Source organism: Tympanuchus pallidicinctus, unplaced genomic scaffold, assembly GCF_026119805.1.
Source record: "Tympanuchus pallidicinctus isolate F22 unplaced genomic scaffold, pur_lepc_1.0 scaffold1, whole genome shotgun sequence".
NCBI classification, from domain to species: Eukaryota; Metazoa; Chordata; class Aves; order Galliformes; family Phasianidae; genus Tympanuchus; species Tympanuchus pallidicinctus.
The window spans coordinates 32,212,888-32,227,816 of NW_026294618.1; the positions used below are offsets into that span (position 1 = coordinate 32,212,888).

Sequence of the window (14,929 nt, forward strand, 5' to 3'; positions counted from 1 at the left end):
AACATTTTACATAATACATAATACATATGTGTATGCAACTGTATTTCCACATATATCATAGAATCACCAGGGATGGAAAAGATCTCTAAGATCATCCAGTCCAACCCATCCACCTATCACCAATATTTTCCCACTAAACAACATCCCTCAGTACAACACCTAAATGTTTCTTGAACACCTTCAGGTACAGCAACTCCACCATTTCCCGGGGCAGCCCATCTCAGTGCCTGATCATTCTGTGGGAGAAGTATTTCCTAATGTCCAACCTGTTGCAAGTAGAGGCCATTCCCTCCAGTACTACTGCTAGTTATATGGGTAGAAGAGGTCAACTCCCACCTCACAACAAGCACCCTATGCATGTACATCTGCCAGTTTGTGCCTATGAATCCACTCATATGTGTCTGTGTATGCATACACAGAACATGTGGATTAACAGTCTTTCAGATATAGGCTAACATAGTGACCAAATTTACATTGGTGCCAGAATTTCATATGAGCATTGTTAAGAGAGTTTTTGCATTTCCATTTCTACTTATGGTCAGGTTCTTCAGCATCATAAACCATTTTCTCCCCTACAACAAGGGGAGAATATACACAGTAAGAATTGCAAAACGGGTGATGTAGCATGATGAGAAAGATGCCTAGAAGAAAATGAAAGTGTAAAGCTATTAAACATTCACTGCAGGAGATGTAAACTTGATTAAATTGTAGTTATGTTCAACTCTGTATATAAACTCCACTTTTCTGAGAAAATGACAAATTTTGAAATAAAGCATTGAAACATAAAAGTTATTCAGATGAGAATACAGGAAATTCAGCTACTTCAACATCTCATTGAGGAATAGACGGACATACGTCACGTCCCCCACAAAGCTCTGGGCATAGCCTGAGAAAACTGATCTACCACCCAACCTCTTTAGCCGTAGTAGTATCATAACAATGATCAAATCATCAAAACCTTTCTAAAGTTTGGAACACCACAAGGAGTGTGGTGTGGAGCAGGAAGACCTTCAGGTCTGCAACAAAGGCTGAGGAGTTTGTCTGGGCACACCATTCTCAGCTCAGAATTCCATATCTGTCTTTCCATCCTCTCAGGAAGACATACCTTGACCCAGAACTTGAGGCAGGTCTGACTGTCTTCTGATTAACATACACAGTGCATATTTCATGCATCGTTTGCATGAAAGCTATGCAGCAAGCAGGGCAAACTTAAAAGATACAACAAAGTGAGTACACAATCTCAATGGGTCCTTTGGGGAGATTTTTGAGAGCCACCTTGCTGATGAATGGCTGAAACATGTGATCATACTTCAGCCACTCTTCACGTTTTTCTTGTCACTGTTCTGTTTTTTTTTATCTCCTGCATTTATTTCACTTCAGTATTTCCCATCTTTCATGTTCCACTTGTGCAAACAAACAAGACATAATATTAACACTAAGTCATTTAGCAAAACTGTGGCCCTGGCAAAAAGGGCCATTTTCAAAGGGTGCTGGCAGAAAAATAAACATGGAAGAAAACAAAGGAGGAGCACTACCTTTTTTCTCTGAACTACTGAACTTGTCTTTGATCTCACTGGAGATCATTTTTATCCCTAAGAGGCAATTAAACCTCAAATGCAGAATGAAGGGAATGACATCACAAGGTTTAACTAGAAACTGTGCATTTCACAAGAAAAAAGAATCGTACAGTTCAAAGTAGGAAAAGTCTGACGTTCTTCTCACACCATGGTACCAAGGAGAGAATAATTTGTAAGGGAAGCAGTGCAACGGAATGAGCAGGCCATCTCCAGCCCATAACTGCTATTTGTTCTGTCCTTCTCCAACATGAGATCAAATGATTTGGTAACTGCCAAGAAAATTCTGGCTTGTGCATCACCAAGCAGGAAATTTCAGTAATGAAAACATAATCCTGCAATAAAAAATAATTACAAAAAAATCAGAAAAAAAATCAGAAAAAATGCCGCTCTAAGGAAGGAGTACGGAATATATGGAATTGCAATACTTTCCTAGCACCTGTTAAACACAGCAGCAAAACCATGTAGTATATGATTTTTTCCCCTTAAGGGAGCAATATATTTTGGGGTTTTTTTTTTTTTTTTTTTTTTTTTTAAATAAACAGTGACTGTTATAATAATCCTTTTTTTTTTTTTTTTTTCTTTTTTTTTCTTCATATAACTTTCTGGAAAAACAATTCACTCTGAGGACTAAAATTCTTTAAATCTGGTTCCAGCCCAGAGACATTTCTGGAAACCTGAGCAAGATGCTGTCAAGTATTTCTGAATTATACGTAGATGTCTGTCAAAACATACACTTAAGTTTTTCTTATTTTCTTTTTTTTTCATTCACAACTTAAAACTAATTTTTTAACAGAGTTCTCTGCTATGCCTATAGACTTTTTATGGAGAAACATATTAGCTCTTCGTAAGTGATTTGAAAACAGTTTTTCATGTATAGCAGAGAAGCTTTTAGAAATATTCAAAGTTAACGATGGTCATGACTGCCATGTGCAGTTAGTAATTTTAGAAGATTTCTATGTCAGAAAATCCATTTTTCCAGAGGTTCATCACTGCTGAGAGGCCACAGTGAAATATTTTTGTTCATGTATAAAACAAAGGCAGGTAAAACAAGCAGAAAGACCAGCACGTCACACCTCATTTTTAAAGTAAAAAAATGCAAGACTATCACAAAGTCACTTTTCAAAAACATTGTCATGTTCAAATATTGAGGTTTTCAGGCTGCGTCAATACTGAAAAAATATTTTGCTGGTAACCTAGTCACAAAATAACATACAATTCATTGAAAGCAGGCTCTTGTCAATGCTACTGAAATTAAAGTTTTTTTAAGGAGGTTGTAAGACCTGGAGATCCTTTCCTTGTTCCTGCTGAACTGGAAATGTCAGTGGCTATGAGCACAGGATGCACTTGGGCATAGAGACAGCCTTTTGTCAATAATTGCGTCTGTGAGGTCGTAGAAGGCGGCAGAGGTGGCCTGGACAGCCCTCAGAGGTGTCCCATAGGGCCCCCAAACACCACTATTCACAGCAAAACGTGTCCCTGCTCTTAGTACAAATGCCTTGTGATTTTCAGCAACCACAAGAAGTCAAGTCCTTAACTTTAAATTTGTATCTAAGCAGGGACAGGTTCACCAAGATCAAAATGAAATACTAGAGGGGAGAGAAAGGGCCATAGACATCTGAGAAAACTAGTCCTTACAGAAGAAAAGAGCTTGAATTCCCCACGGACAGTCTGGCTTTCTGTTTTGAATGCCATTCACTTAAATTGGTCGCCTGGTGTAGTCATATCTGCTATAATTGCAGCAGATTGCAATTGCAGAAACATCTTCTGCATATAAACCCTTTTATTATGGCATATAAACACAACATTTCCAGTAATTTAGGGGCAGCTAAAATCTCCTTTTCCAATTCTTTGGAAGCTGCCTCCCCTGTAGTAGTTCATGCGACATCAATGGAGCAATACATGACAGTGAAGTACAGTAGTTAGGTTGATGTCACCATCTAAAAGCTCCTACTTCCATTTAAAAAACCCAGCTCGTTAAAATCCAAAAGAGAAATACATAGGAATGTGCTCAAAGTTCAATTAAAAAACACCCATAGTGTTTGTTTTCGTCTTTCTTGTTGAACTGCAGCGTCAATCTGACAAACAGATTATGTCTAGCCTGCTAAAGATTTGCAATATATAAATTTTTTCTTAGCATCCTTTGAAGCAATAGCTTGTTTCTTTTCCATGATATTCTTTCATAACAACTTTGAAGGCACTGTGATTTATGGGAAAAGAGGCCCAGGGTGAGCAGCTTGAAGCCACCAAATCACAGTGATCTCACTGTCACTAACTTTTGCAATAATGAGTGTTTTTCAGGAAGAACCTTCTACTGGAATCATCTTTCATTATAAAGAGGCAAATTGCCAGCTTTCATGGTTTTGGAAGGACCCTAGAGAGTCTGAAGTGAGTGCAGAAACCTTGAGGTTTTTCCCTTAAAAAGGGAAAAATTATGTTGATTCTCATGAAAACTTAAAGCTTAATGACTTCTTAGGATATGCTTCATGAGTTTTGGTCTCACACAGCTGGCAGGACCATACTCTTTCCCTAACTACAATGCGGCAGCTATTTCTCATTATTTAATTGCAATATTTTATGCTTCAATAAAGATTCAGCCCTTGAAGCTATACAATTGTAAGAAGGATTTTTAGCTCCCCCTTCCCCCTCCTCAACACTGCAGACAAAATCTTGAAAATATAAAGCCAAAAAATCAGAATGTGAAAATAAAAAAGAGACAACATACTATGTTTATTTAAAGAATCTCTCAATACTTCTACCATACAGTCTGGTGGAGAGCCAGCTCATGGTTTTTGGACTGATGAGGTGAGCACCATTGCTAGTTAACACTTAATTGAGTTGTTTTTCCTCTCATAGTGCCTTGAAAATGAAAGCACTGCTTGCCAAAAGTGCCACATATTGTTTATATTTTTATATCCCTTTATTATTTGTACTACTATATTGCCAGGAATCACAAGCCCATCCCACCAGCTACCGCACACAGCACAAGAGATCCTCTTCCCTAATGACCCTTATGGCCTACCTGATAGACTGGGTGAATTTGTTGAATTAACAGCATTTTTCTCCAATCGATTGTGTGGGGACACTAATTACTTTTCGTCCAGGGACAGCCCAGGATGCTCAACTAAGGGCATGATTTCAGCCAGAAGGAAGTGGACACCTCATCCACCCTGGAAGAAGCTCTAGGGGTGGCTGAGCACCAGTACATGAGGAGAAAAGAGGGCCCAGCTGACACCTAGAGCATGGCAGAAAACATTTACGGACACTTTATGTACTTCTTGGACATACATACCATCCTCCAAGGATTATGTACACACACAAACAGGGTAATCCAGAATGCAACCAAGATATGATGACGTCTACTAACTGTTAATGTCATGTCTTAGCCTTTCTATAGCCAATAAGACACACCCATTAATAGGGTGGTATTTGATAGGGCAATTCATGACAGTACAAAGGTAGCATACATGTGGGTAATTCATTATCAGCATTTTTCCACATGAAAAGGCTTTTTACAGATTTTTTTAATAGTAACTTTAAATTCCTCTCACAGCTGTGAGGGAGTAGTAATAGAGGAAATATTAGTCAGGATCATATCCATCACATTTAGGTAGGTAATCTAACTTTAGTGATTTTTCCCCCCAGTAATTGTTTTCTACAGTCACTGTTTTGGGTTGCTTTTTTTCTTTTTTTTTTCACCTCATTCCAATTTTCAAAAAGAAATTGTTAATAAATGGAGGATGAGAAATCCTAAATAATTTAGAGTATTAGAGACAGTCCTTCAGTCTTTTTGTCTTATTCTATTTTTCGCTCAGATTAGAACACGTTTTGCTCACATTTGAACAGGTTGCCCATGGGGGTTGTGGATGCCCCATCACTGGAGGCATTCAAGGCCACACTGGATGTGGCTCTGGGCAGCCTGGTCTGGTGGTTGACCATCCTGCACATAGCAGGGGGGTTGAAACTAGATCATCTTTAAGGTACTTTTCAATGCAGGCCATTCTATGATTCCATGATATGACTCTTTCACTGTGTCTTTGGGCATAAACAGGTTCTCTTTTACTGCTATCCTCCCCGAACAATCATTTGTGTGATGAATTGGAAGAAGCCTCATAGCCCAAACTTCAAAAGCCATGCCTTTTGTCCTCCCCTCCCCATTCGGAATAAATAGCATTCCGGAAGGTATAGATAATAAAAAATAAAAAAATAAAAAAGACACCCATAAAATAACAAGACAAGAAGCAGTGGTATAATACACCGTTTCCAGTCCTGCCCCAATCAGGTTTAGCAGCTGCCAGCCATTCACAGGTTTTTCAAAGCAGCTCCAGCCATGCACAGATGAAGCGCTGAAACCTGGACAGCTGATAACACAGGAGCTGGTGGTAGCGGCTGTCATCTGCCCAGCCACGAGGTTATTTATTTATAGAAAAGCCTTTGAAGCAGACCATTACAGTTCAGCGTAGTAATAACAAGTTATAGTGAATTCAAAGAGTGGTAGGGTGTAGCACAGCCATGCATTATATACCCTGTTGTAAATGGTCTCTGAGGGAAAAGGCCTGTAATTTAGAGAGATTTCAACGGCAAAACCTGGGTCATTGTAACAGATACTTTTTCTTAGTTATTTTTATGGAAAAGAGAAACTGGCCTGAAAACGTCAGGCAGTGCGTGTTTTCATTCAACCTTAGTTAGCTATGAAACCTCCTGGAGCTCAATCTCCCTACACCAAATATTTGTTTTAAGATTAATTGTTCACACAGGAACTAAACTGCAAATTGCTGAATGTGAAGCTTCTTTCAGAGGAGATTTCTGTTCCTTCTCAGGATTGTTTTCTCATGTGTTGTTGGCTCTTTCAAATGTCCTGTAACCTTTGGGAAGCAGAATTCAAGCAGAATCAAGGAAATGGCTTTTCTGTTTGTTTGTTTGTTTTTTAAATGTCATCCATGTATGTGTCATTTTTAGGAATCATATTACAGGAGAGCCTCAGAATTCTGTTCAGAGGTCCCTGTTGCAGCAGACATCATGACCCAGGACACAGGCTGTGGAGTACAGCAGGTACTCCGGGTAGTTGCCCTGGTCAGGTTGAGAGCTACAGACAAACCAAACCGCTTCCCTCCTAAAAACAACAACAAAACAATATGAATACGGAAGTAGAAGCTTAGACAGTGAAATCCAGGCTGCCTGGGAGTCAGCGGTCCAGCCCAGCTTGCTCAAGGCTGAGTATTTTCCCCATGGTATCTTCACCTGATCAAAGTGACATAGCATGTCCTCTCACTCAGCTAGGGAACAAGGAGGAAAGTCTGCCCTCATCTAGCCTCCAGTTTTGTCAGACTGCTCCTTCAGAGCCAACCAACCACAACATCTAAACTCTTGGGCCCAAGCATGCAGTGCAGACCAGTATGTTCTTCTTCGTGTTGGCAAGCTGAGCTGCACTCCCATCCAAGTCAAACGTAGATATTCTCAATCTTAGTCCCTGTGCCTTCAGTTTACATTTCTCTTCAGCAGTTCATTTTCACTCCCTCTCTTTTCTGCACAGAAGATAATTATCACAGGTAGTTTCCCTTCTTTAGTCTGCAGCTGTAAGTACAGATGTCTCCTTGTGTATAGTCATCAAATGGTACTGATGGCTGTTCACAAGCTCTGTTGTGGGCAGGAGTCAGCGTATGGCTTCTAACAGCACCACAGAAAACATTCTTTTACCAGTATTAGAGTTAAAATGTGACAGAAACAACTAACCAAAGCCAAATCCAAATATCAGGAACCAAAATGTGCAAAAGTAACATTTCATAAGATCATTGTGTGCTTCTAGGCTATCATTGCTAAATAGGAAATTAAATATGAACATATGCAATGCAAAATTGTTTCCTTGTCACTAAATAAATTCTTTTCAAAAGAATTTAAGATCTCATCTCCATCTGCCTACTATTTTATTGAAATCCTATCCAAAAATAAGGCCAAATTTTATCTGCATGATCATTCTCAGTTCTCTTATCCAAATTTCTTGTTGATACAGAATACTCAAAACAATGAATTGGCACCTATTTGAGAAAAGCAGGATTTCTTTCTGCTGTTCATGGATTAAGTTGATAGACTGAATAAATTAATAAAATAAATAAAGGGAAGTATTGACTAAACCATCACTTTTATTTACACTTTTCTTTTTTACAAGAACTCTTTGTAGCCCTTATTCTCCAGCTTTCAACAGTCCCTTGAGTCCCAAAACTAACATTCAAAACCCAAACACCAAACTAATGAAAAAAAAATTCTGCCTTTAAAAAGGTACAGAATAACCTGCAGGCACCTTTTGAAGATCTATCAAATCAAGCATTTCTCATGGAGTACTGATTACTTTAAGCTTACAAACTTCTTTAAAATAGTAGAACAACACTGCATACGTTACCTACCCATAACACCAGATAAAAGGAAAAGCATCACCAGAAAATATTAGGTATTTAGAGGAAATAGGAGTGTAAGGCGCATCCTATGGTAAGCCTGACACTCATTTACTATAAATCACTTCTTCATTACTCTGTGAAGAAATCTAACCAAAATTGAGTACAAACATTAAATGAGAATTCAACTTTCTATTATTGAAACCAAAGGCAGAACAAACAAAACAAACAGAATCCAGTCAGAATTCAACAGGACATTGTTTCAGATAATAAGCAGTAAGTGACAATTAACTACTCCTCTTATGATGCTTAGTTAAACCCCTGTGGTGTAGCATATCAGTTCTAGCATTGTCTTTTATAGCAAAAAGACTATTTAGATGTATTAATTGTATCAAAGCAATGAACCACTGATCCAATTTCACATTCACTAGCACCAATTAAATGAAAAACATGACGAAGCACTATGATAACTTACACTGCAGCATTAGGAGGTAAGAGAAAATGAGAGCTCAAAAAACACTGCCTCTGTGGGCTCTAATGGCAGAGTATGAGTTATAGTGTGAATATGTGTTGTGAAATAAAGGCCAGAGTAGCTAGGTTTACTATATTCCAGAGCTTAATTTGGTTTAAAACATGCTTAAATTTTTTCAAGTTCTAAATTAATAACCTTACCATCATGAAGCAGTCTGGGGTTTTTCTAACATTCACTTTAAAATCACAGGCCAGTCAATGCTCAGCATGAGTTAAAGATCTTTGCAAACGCACCCTCTGGCTGAATTTCACACACAGATCTCCGCTAAAGTCTCCACAAGCTCAACAGTACAATTTAACACCACACCAAGTATATTTTGCATATAGTTCTAGCAAAAAAACTCCATTTGCACAAACAGTCAATTCAACAACACAGTTTTCTACCTAATCTCATGTTAATGTTGTTATTAAATAAGTATATGAGGTGGACAGAAATAAATTGCTAGCAACCAGTACTCTTCAGACCGTAATGCAAGTTATTAACAAGAAAACCTTAAAATACATTTCTTTTCCTCCACGGCCTCCTACAATAAAAGCCAGAGGAAAAACACATACAAAGTGACTTGATTTTGGCATAGCTAGATGTGGAGATTCTCTGTATGGAATTTTACTTAAAATTAAGTGATTAGCACAGTTGTTGTGTTTAAATAAATTTAATTGCTGCAGGTGCCACCTTGCTCAGAGATCTGCATCCTAGAGATAAACACTATTTAAAGTATTTATTTTATATTCTAGAAACTGAAAAACCTGTCAAAATCAGGCATGGTTCCTGGCCAAGATCATGACTGGAATCAACCCAAATATAAAAACAAGTGCAACTAAAACCATACAGCTATTTCCTGTATTTGTGGGTGAACGTGCCAGCCTTTGCCTTTTTTATGTTCCTAACAGTTAAGGGATTTTCCATACTTCCTTGCCTATCCTCCCTTTTGCAGATGAAGCATGCAAGGAGCACAAAGTGTCAATAGAAACAGCAGCCCCAGCCCTGGCATCAGGGCAAGATTGGCCTGTGTATGGGAGAACACTTTGAGCAGGATGATAAGGAAGCTTAATCATACCTAATCAGCTGCATTTACCTACCCCACTGCAGCACAGAAATCCCAGAGAACCAGGTGCTCCGAGGCAAAGCAGAGCACAGAAGCTTGTGTCTGTGATTGAATCAGGAATTGAAACCTGCTGTGGCTCATTCCTCTTCATTATCTGCACAAGGAGGTCTGCACGACTGGGTTGGTTGTAGACAGTTAATCTTTAACTTCTGAAGTTAGGTGTGATGAATCCAATCTGAAGTCATTACGAAACACCAAACACACAGGCTGTACCTTCCAGTCCTGGGCTGGTAAGAGTATAGCACACTGACAGCAACACTCACCTGGACAATTTAAGTGGGCCGTTAAATTCAACATGTGGCCTCAACACAATCATTTTACTTTTTTCAGGATTTACAGTTTTTATAAAGTTTTGACTCCGTTCTGTAGATTTCTATAGGTCTCAGACTGCAGTGCTACATTGTTCTAGGTAGCATGCTCCCAACCATCTCACCCACCCCATCTGTGCTTTCAATTCTGTATATGCTCAGTGAGTATATGTAAAATCACCTTTTTATTTTTCCTTAGGTCTAAAGACCAAAATTCACCAAAATCAATCACCTAGCCTTCTGAGAATTCATTAGAGGCAATTCGGTTTCCTTCAACCACTGCAAGTACCTGTTGCAATGACTTGTGCTTGAAAGTGAAAATATGTTTTAAATGACTAAATGTAATGTTGGCTTTACGTTATTCACAGATTGTAACAGGTAACAGCCATTAATGGCCCTCACTTAAAATACCATGACTTACACAATGATTGACTTCATCCAGATTCAGATTCCAGATCTCGTTATGCCCTTACCTGCAAGGTTGAAGAACATTTTCCTACTGAACATCTTTTGTCATGAGAGCATACACACATATGTACCCACTATGGTCAGATTTAATCTTATCATTTTACCCAGTTCTATAGACTGAAGTGGAAGCCAAACACCATTATTGTCAATGCCTTTGACTTAAAATACTAAAAACATTAATATTAAAAATATATGTATCCAGATTTTGAGTGTTTTTGAGATACTTAAAGACTATCCACATTACTGTGGATACTTCACAAAAAATCCTGAGATGGCTTTAGAGGAAAGCAGAGAAAACACCTACCAGTTTGGGAAATCCAAACATCTTCTTGCCCAGATCTACAGTGTTTTTAGATCATTCTACAATTCATTGCAGCTAATCTGATCTACAGTCAGCTAGATAGCTGTACATTACACCCAAGCACTCTGAATTTCCACTTGCAAAGCCCAGCATTCATTGCTTCAACATACCTCTTCACTATTGCTCCCATTCCCACTAACACACATAGGCATAAAAAGGCACATAATGCAGAGCACAACATTCTCTAAGTAGTGGTCTTTAACCCTGAAGTAACATTACAAGACTTAAATGCTGAGGGGGTTAGGGAAAAGGGGAATGTTTTGTATTGTTATTTTTTTTAGAGCACACTTCTAAATCATATTCAAGTAGCAATGGAAAATCTTAAACTGATCTGTTAGCTAAGAAAATTCCAGACACTTCATTGAGGGGAGACTATAAAGACACTGTTAATTCTCCAGTGAGACCTGTTACTCTGCAACAAGTTGATTAGTCATCTGGCAGCTGCTCAGTTTGGTCTAATCATCCACAGAATGCAACAGGCAGAAGAGCCAAAACATATCTCCTGTGCATGGCAGTCTTTCAACTCTGAAAGTTGTTTCCAGAAATAACAAGAAAATAAAATAAAATTAGACTTTGTACCAACACTATGATGGAAATTTCAAAAAAAATAAATAATAATAATAAAATAAAGGAAAGGAAAGGAAAGGAAAGGAAAAAATATGGCTGAAGATTCATTGCGCACAATTTTTCTTTCACCAAATTTGGTCAATGTTCAACTTCCGTGGGGCCCAGTGGGAAGATGGCTGCCACTGAGAAGTCAGTGCCTGAGTGTTTACCATCAGGACAGTTCTCTGCCAAGGCAATCCTGCCAAGAAAGTGAAAGTTAAACCCTACAACTGGAAGCTACAATAGAACAGTACAGCACAGTAGCTATATATGGAGAATCAGGCATGGGAATAGGGCATCCCAGTGCAGTGCACATGCTTCACTGCTCCACTGAGAGTTAGAAAGAGTCTCCTATGCATGAGCATCTGTGAAGCAATAAGTAGGAGAAAAATAATATTTTTGTCATGTTATCTTTCTCTCAAATGCATTAAAGCCTCTGTTTCCAATTTGGGAACTAATTTAAAAATATATATATTTTTTCCTATTATGCTTTATGAAGTCTACCCATAAATTTTCTGTAAGCATATTTGATGCTCTTTATGTTATTTTATTATATCCAACTTGATTTCAATATTTCAATTTCTTATATCTTAAAAAATATATTGTAAAATGCCAAGTTGCATTAACAGGAAGAAATCCAGTTAAATCTTATGTCTAACTTCTGTATTCAAAATATACTTGACTCAGAAAATTATTTATTGGAAAAGAAAATATTTGGTCTATATCTTATTTAGTGGGAACCACTCGGAAACAGAACAACTTCAAAAATGAGGCAGCCCCTATAATTAAACAAAATACATCCAGAAAATTGTCTGATGAATTTTTCACTAAGATTATACCTGCTTAGTGCAATTTAGTCAAACAAAATTGCTGGTTCTTTGACACTTTTCCAGCAAGATGTATGTGACCTTATTATTTTAGACTTTGAAAGAAATATATACAATACATGAACACATTATTGCATGTGCATGTAATAACTAATTGTGTAGGTTTACTAGTCTAGCTACCTTATTTTACTATCAGCATTGGTACAGATAGCCAAACATCACTTCTTTCACAGATCCTTGGAAGAATTAACGTAATTTGTTCTGATGCTGACCCAAGATGATAAAAAGCAATTTGCTAACAAGTGAGTCTCATGACTAGCCAGGCCGTGGTGCAATATGAGCAAGCACCACATGTCTGAAAATTCAGAGATGAAATTCCAAAGGGCAATAGACTGGTTTGCCAGAAAAGAGATGCAATTTGCTCATCAAACCAAGTTGGGCAAACCAAGCCTAACTCAGCAGGCTCCACTCAGTAAATACAGTGACTTGGACACTCAAACCAGATGCTCTTCTGTGATTGCAAATCTTAAACCATTTACATAACTTCAAAGGTAACCATCATGGCAGCAAGTGACCCTATTGATGTCAGTGGCACTATATTCTGTAATAAAGTTACAGCTTATGGAAATACACATAATCTCTAGTTCCAGGAAGAGGAATGTAGTTTTTTTATCTGTTAATAATGCATGTAGTACAAAAATGCCTTGATCATCCATTAGGGCTATGAGGCTTCTTCCAATTCATCACACAAATGATTGTTCGGGGAGGATAGCAGTAAAAGAGAACCTGTTTATGCCCAAAGACACAGTGAAAGAGTCATATCATGGAATCATAGAATGGCCTGCATTGAAAAGCACCTTAAAGATGATCTAGTTTCAACCCCCCTGCTATGTGCAGGGTGGTCAACCACCAGACCAGGTTGCCCAGAGCCACATCCAGTGTGGCCTTGAATGCCTCCAGTGATGGAGCATCCACAACCCCCATGGGCAACCTGTTCAAATGTGAGCAAAACGTGTTCTAATCTGAGCAAAAAACAGAATAAGACAAAAAGACTGAAGGACTGTCTCTAATACTCTAAATTATTTAGGATTTCTCGTCCTCCATTTATTAACAATTTCTTTTTGAAAATTGGAATGAGGTGAAAAAAAAAAAAGAAAAAAAGCAACCCAAAACAGTGACTGTAGAAAACAATTACTGGGGGGAAAAAATCACTAAAGTTAGATTACCTACCTAAATGTGATGGATATGATCCTGACTAATATTTCCTCTATTACTACTCCCTCACAGCTGTGAGAGGAATTTAAAGTTACTATTAAAAAAATCTGTAAAAAGCCTTTTCATGTGGAAAAATGCTGATAATGAATTAAATGTGCTCTCTGTGAGCACCCAAAGCATACTTCAAAATGCTGAAACTAGGATGTTCTCTGTAAGCAGCTGGTTGTTAGCTTATTGGTCTGGTTTTTCAAGCTAATGATCTGCAGGATTTTCTCACAGTTGGTACACTGTTGTTTTTTTTACTATTCAGTGTTGGGCATCAGGCATCGAGGAGGAAAAAATAAATGTAGATGTAATTATGCGTTCATTGTTTCTCATGTACTCTTTGCCACCAAAGGGTATAATGCCATCATTCAAAGCATGAGGAGGAGGTGCTGCTTACCCCTTATAGCTGACTCACAGATCCAGCCTCTAGATTTCAGGAACTTCAGGCCTCTCTGCTAAATGTTTCTAAATCCCTTTCCTTCTCTCCAGTATGGAGCTTCACTGACACTGAAACCTCTACAAAGATTTCAGCTGATTTCATTAGGCTTCTAGTCAGACCCAAATTATTTTCACTATCAAAAAAAGAAGAGATGTATAAGGAGGGTCCTAGCTACATAAGCCAGCTCTAAAAGCCAGCATGTTCCCACATTCAAATCCTTGATTAATCCTATCTATTCACTGTGCTGCAGTTCCGTGCTTAGTACATATTAGTGCAACCAGCAGTTCCTGTGCGAGAGCTGAAACATCAGGAGCAGACACGTACCCACCTTAGGAGCCCAGAAAGCCTCAGCAGCCTCTGAAGCAAAACAGGGTCACAGCAGGAGCATAGCTGCACTGAAAGTAGCTTTACTCCATTGGCTGTTCCAGCTGAGAGCATGAATAAACTACAAATACCCTAGTATGACCCTACTTCTTGTAAGAACACTGCAGTGCAGTATATCATCACCATGTTTACGATTGAATCCTGCAGCTGCAGGATGGGAGAAGACTGGGAGGTTTCTTTTAGCTTTTTTTTGGCTCTTCAGAACTGTGCTGAGTGATGGGTACAAACCTACAGCCATCCATGTCCCTTTGTGTCCCCAAGATATGCTTTTTGGGGACAGGACACGTGCACATCCACAAGCCCAAACATAGCTGTCAAACATCTGCAGTCCCAGTCTTGCAGTAGACAGCTCGTAGGAACACTGTGGGGCTCACAAAGGATTTTCGGACCCAGAAACCAGTGTTATAAATATATATTTATGAAACACCAGAGCTATAATCAAATTTATACAAGAACTAGAAAGTACAATCTAAGAACTCAGTCAGAGATATTGATGAAATACTTGAATGACTCCTGCAGCTAGCTTATGGAGTACATGAAGCTGCAGCAGGGCTTAATTTTGTGCAGGAATGCCAGCCCAATTCCTTCTACCAACCCTCTCTATGAAGAGGAGTGATCAGGCAGATCTCTTGAGAGAAGGAGACCTAACAACTCCTTATCCATATTGCCATGGAGA

The 14,929-nt window shown here is 38.5% G+C and overlaps 1 protein-coding gene across 10 annotated transcripts in view; it reads right to left on the reverse strand.

Annotated features, from left to right (window-relative positions):
- LOC128078703 (uncharacterized) overlaps window positions 1-9,695 on the reverse strand; it is a 36,300-nt gene extending 26,605 nt beyond the window's left edge. For 6 of the 10 annotated variants that reach the window (XR_008205768.1, XR_008205764.1, XR_008205766.1 and 3 more), the window contains exon 1: window positions 9,571-9,695. Coding sequence is in view for 2 of the 10 variants with exons in the window: in XM_052679204.1 (XP_052535164.1) it covers window positions 9,575-9,691 (117 nt within the window). In the remaining 8 variants the exon portion in view is untranslated. The remainder of the gene's footprint in view (window positions 1-9,570) is intronic. The other 4 variants (XR_008205778.1, XR_008205767.1, XM_052679204.1 and 1 more) reach the window with 1 other exon arrangement.
- Between the last annotated feature and the right edge of the window lie 5,234 nt (window positions 9,696-14,929).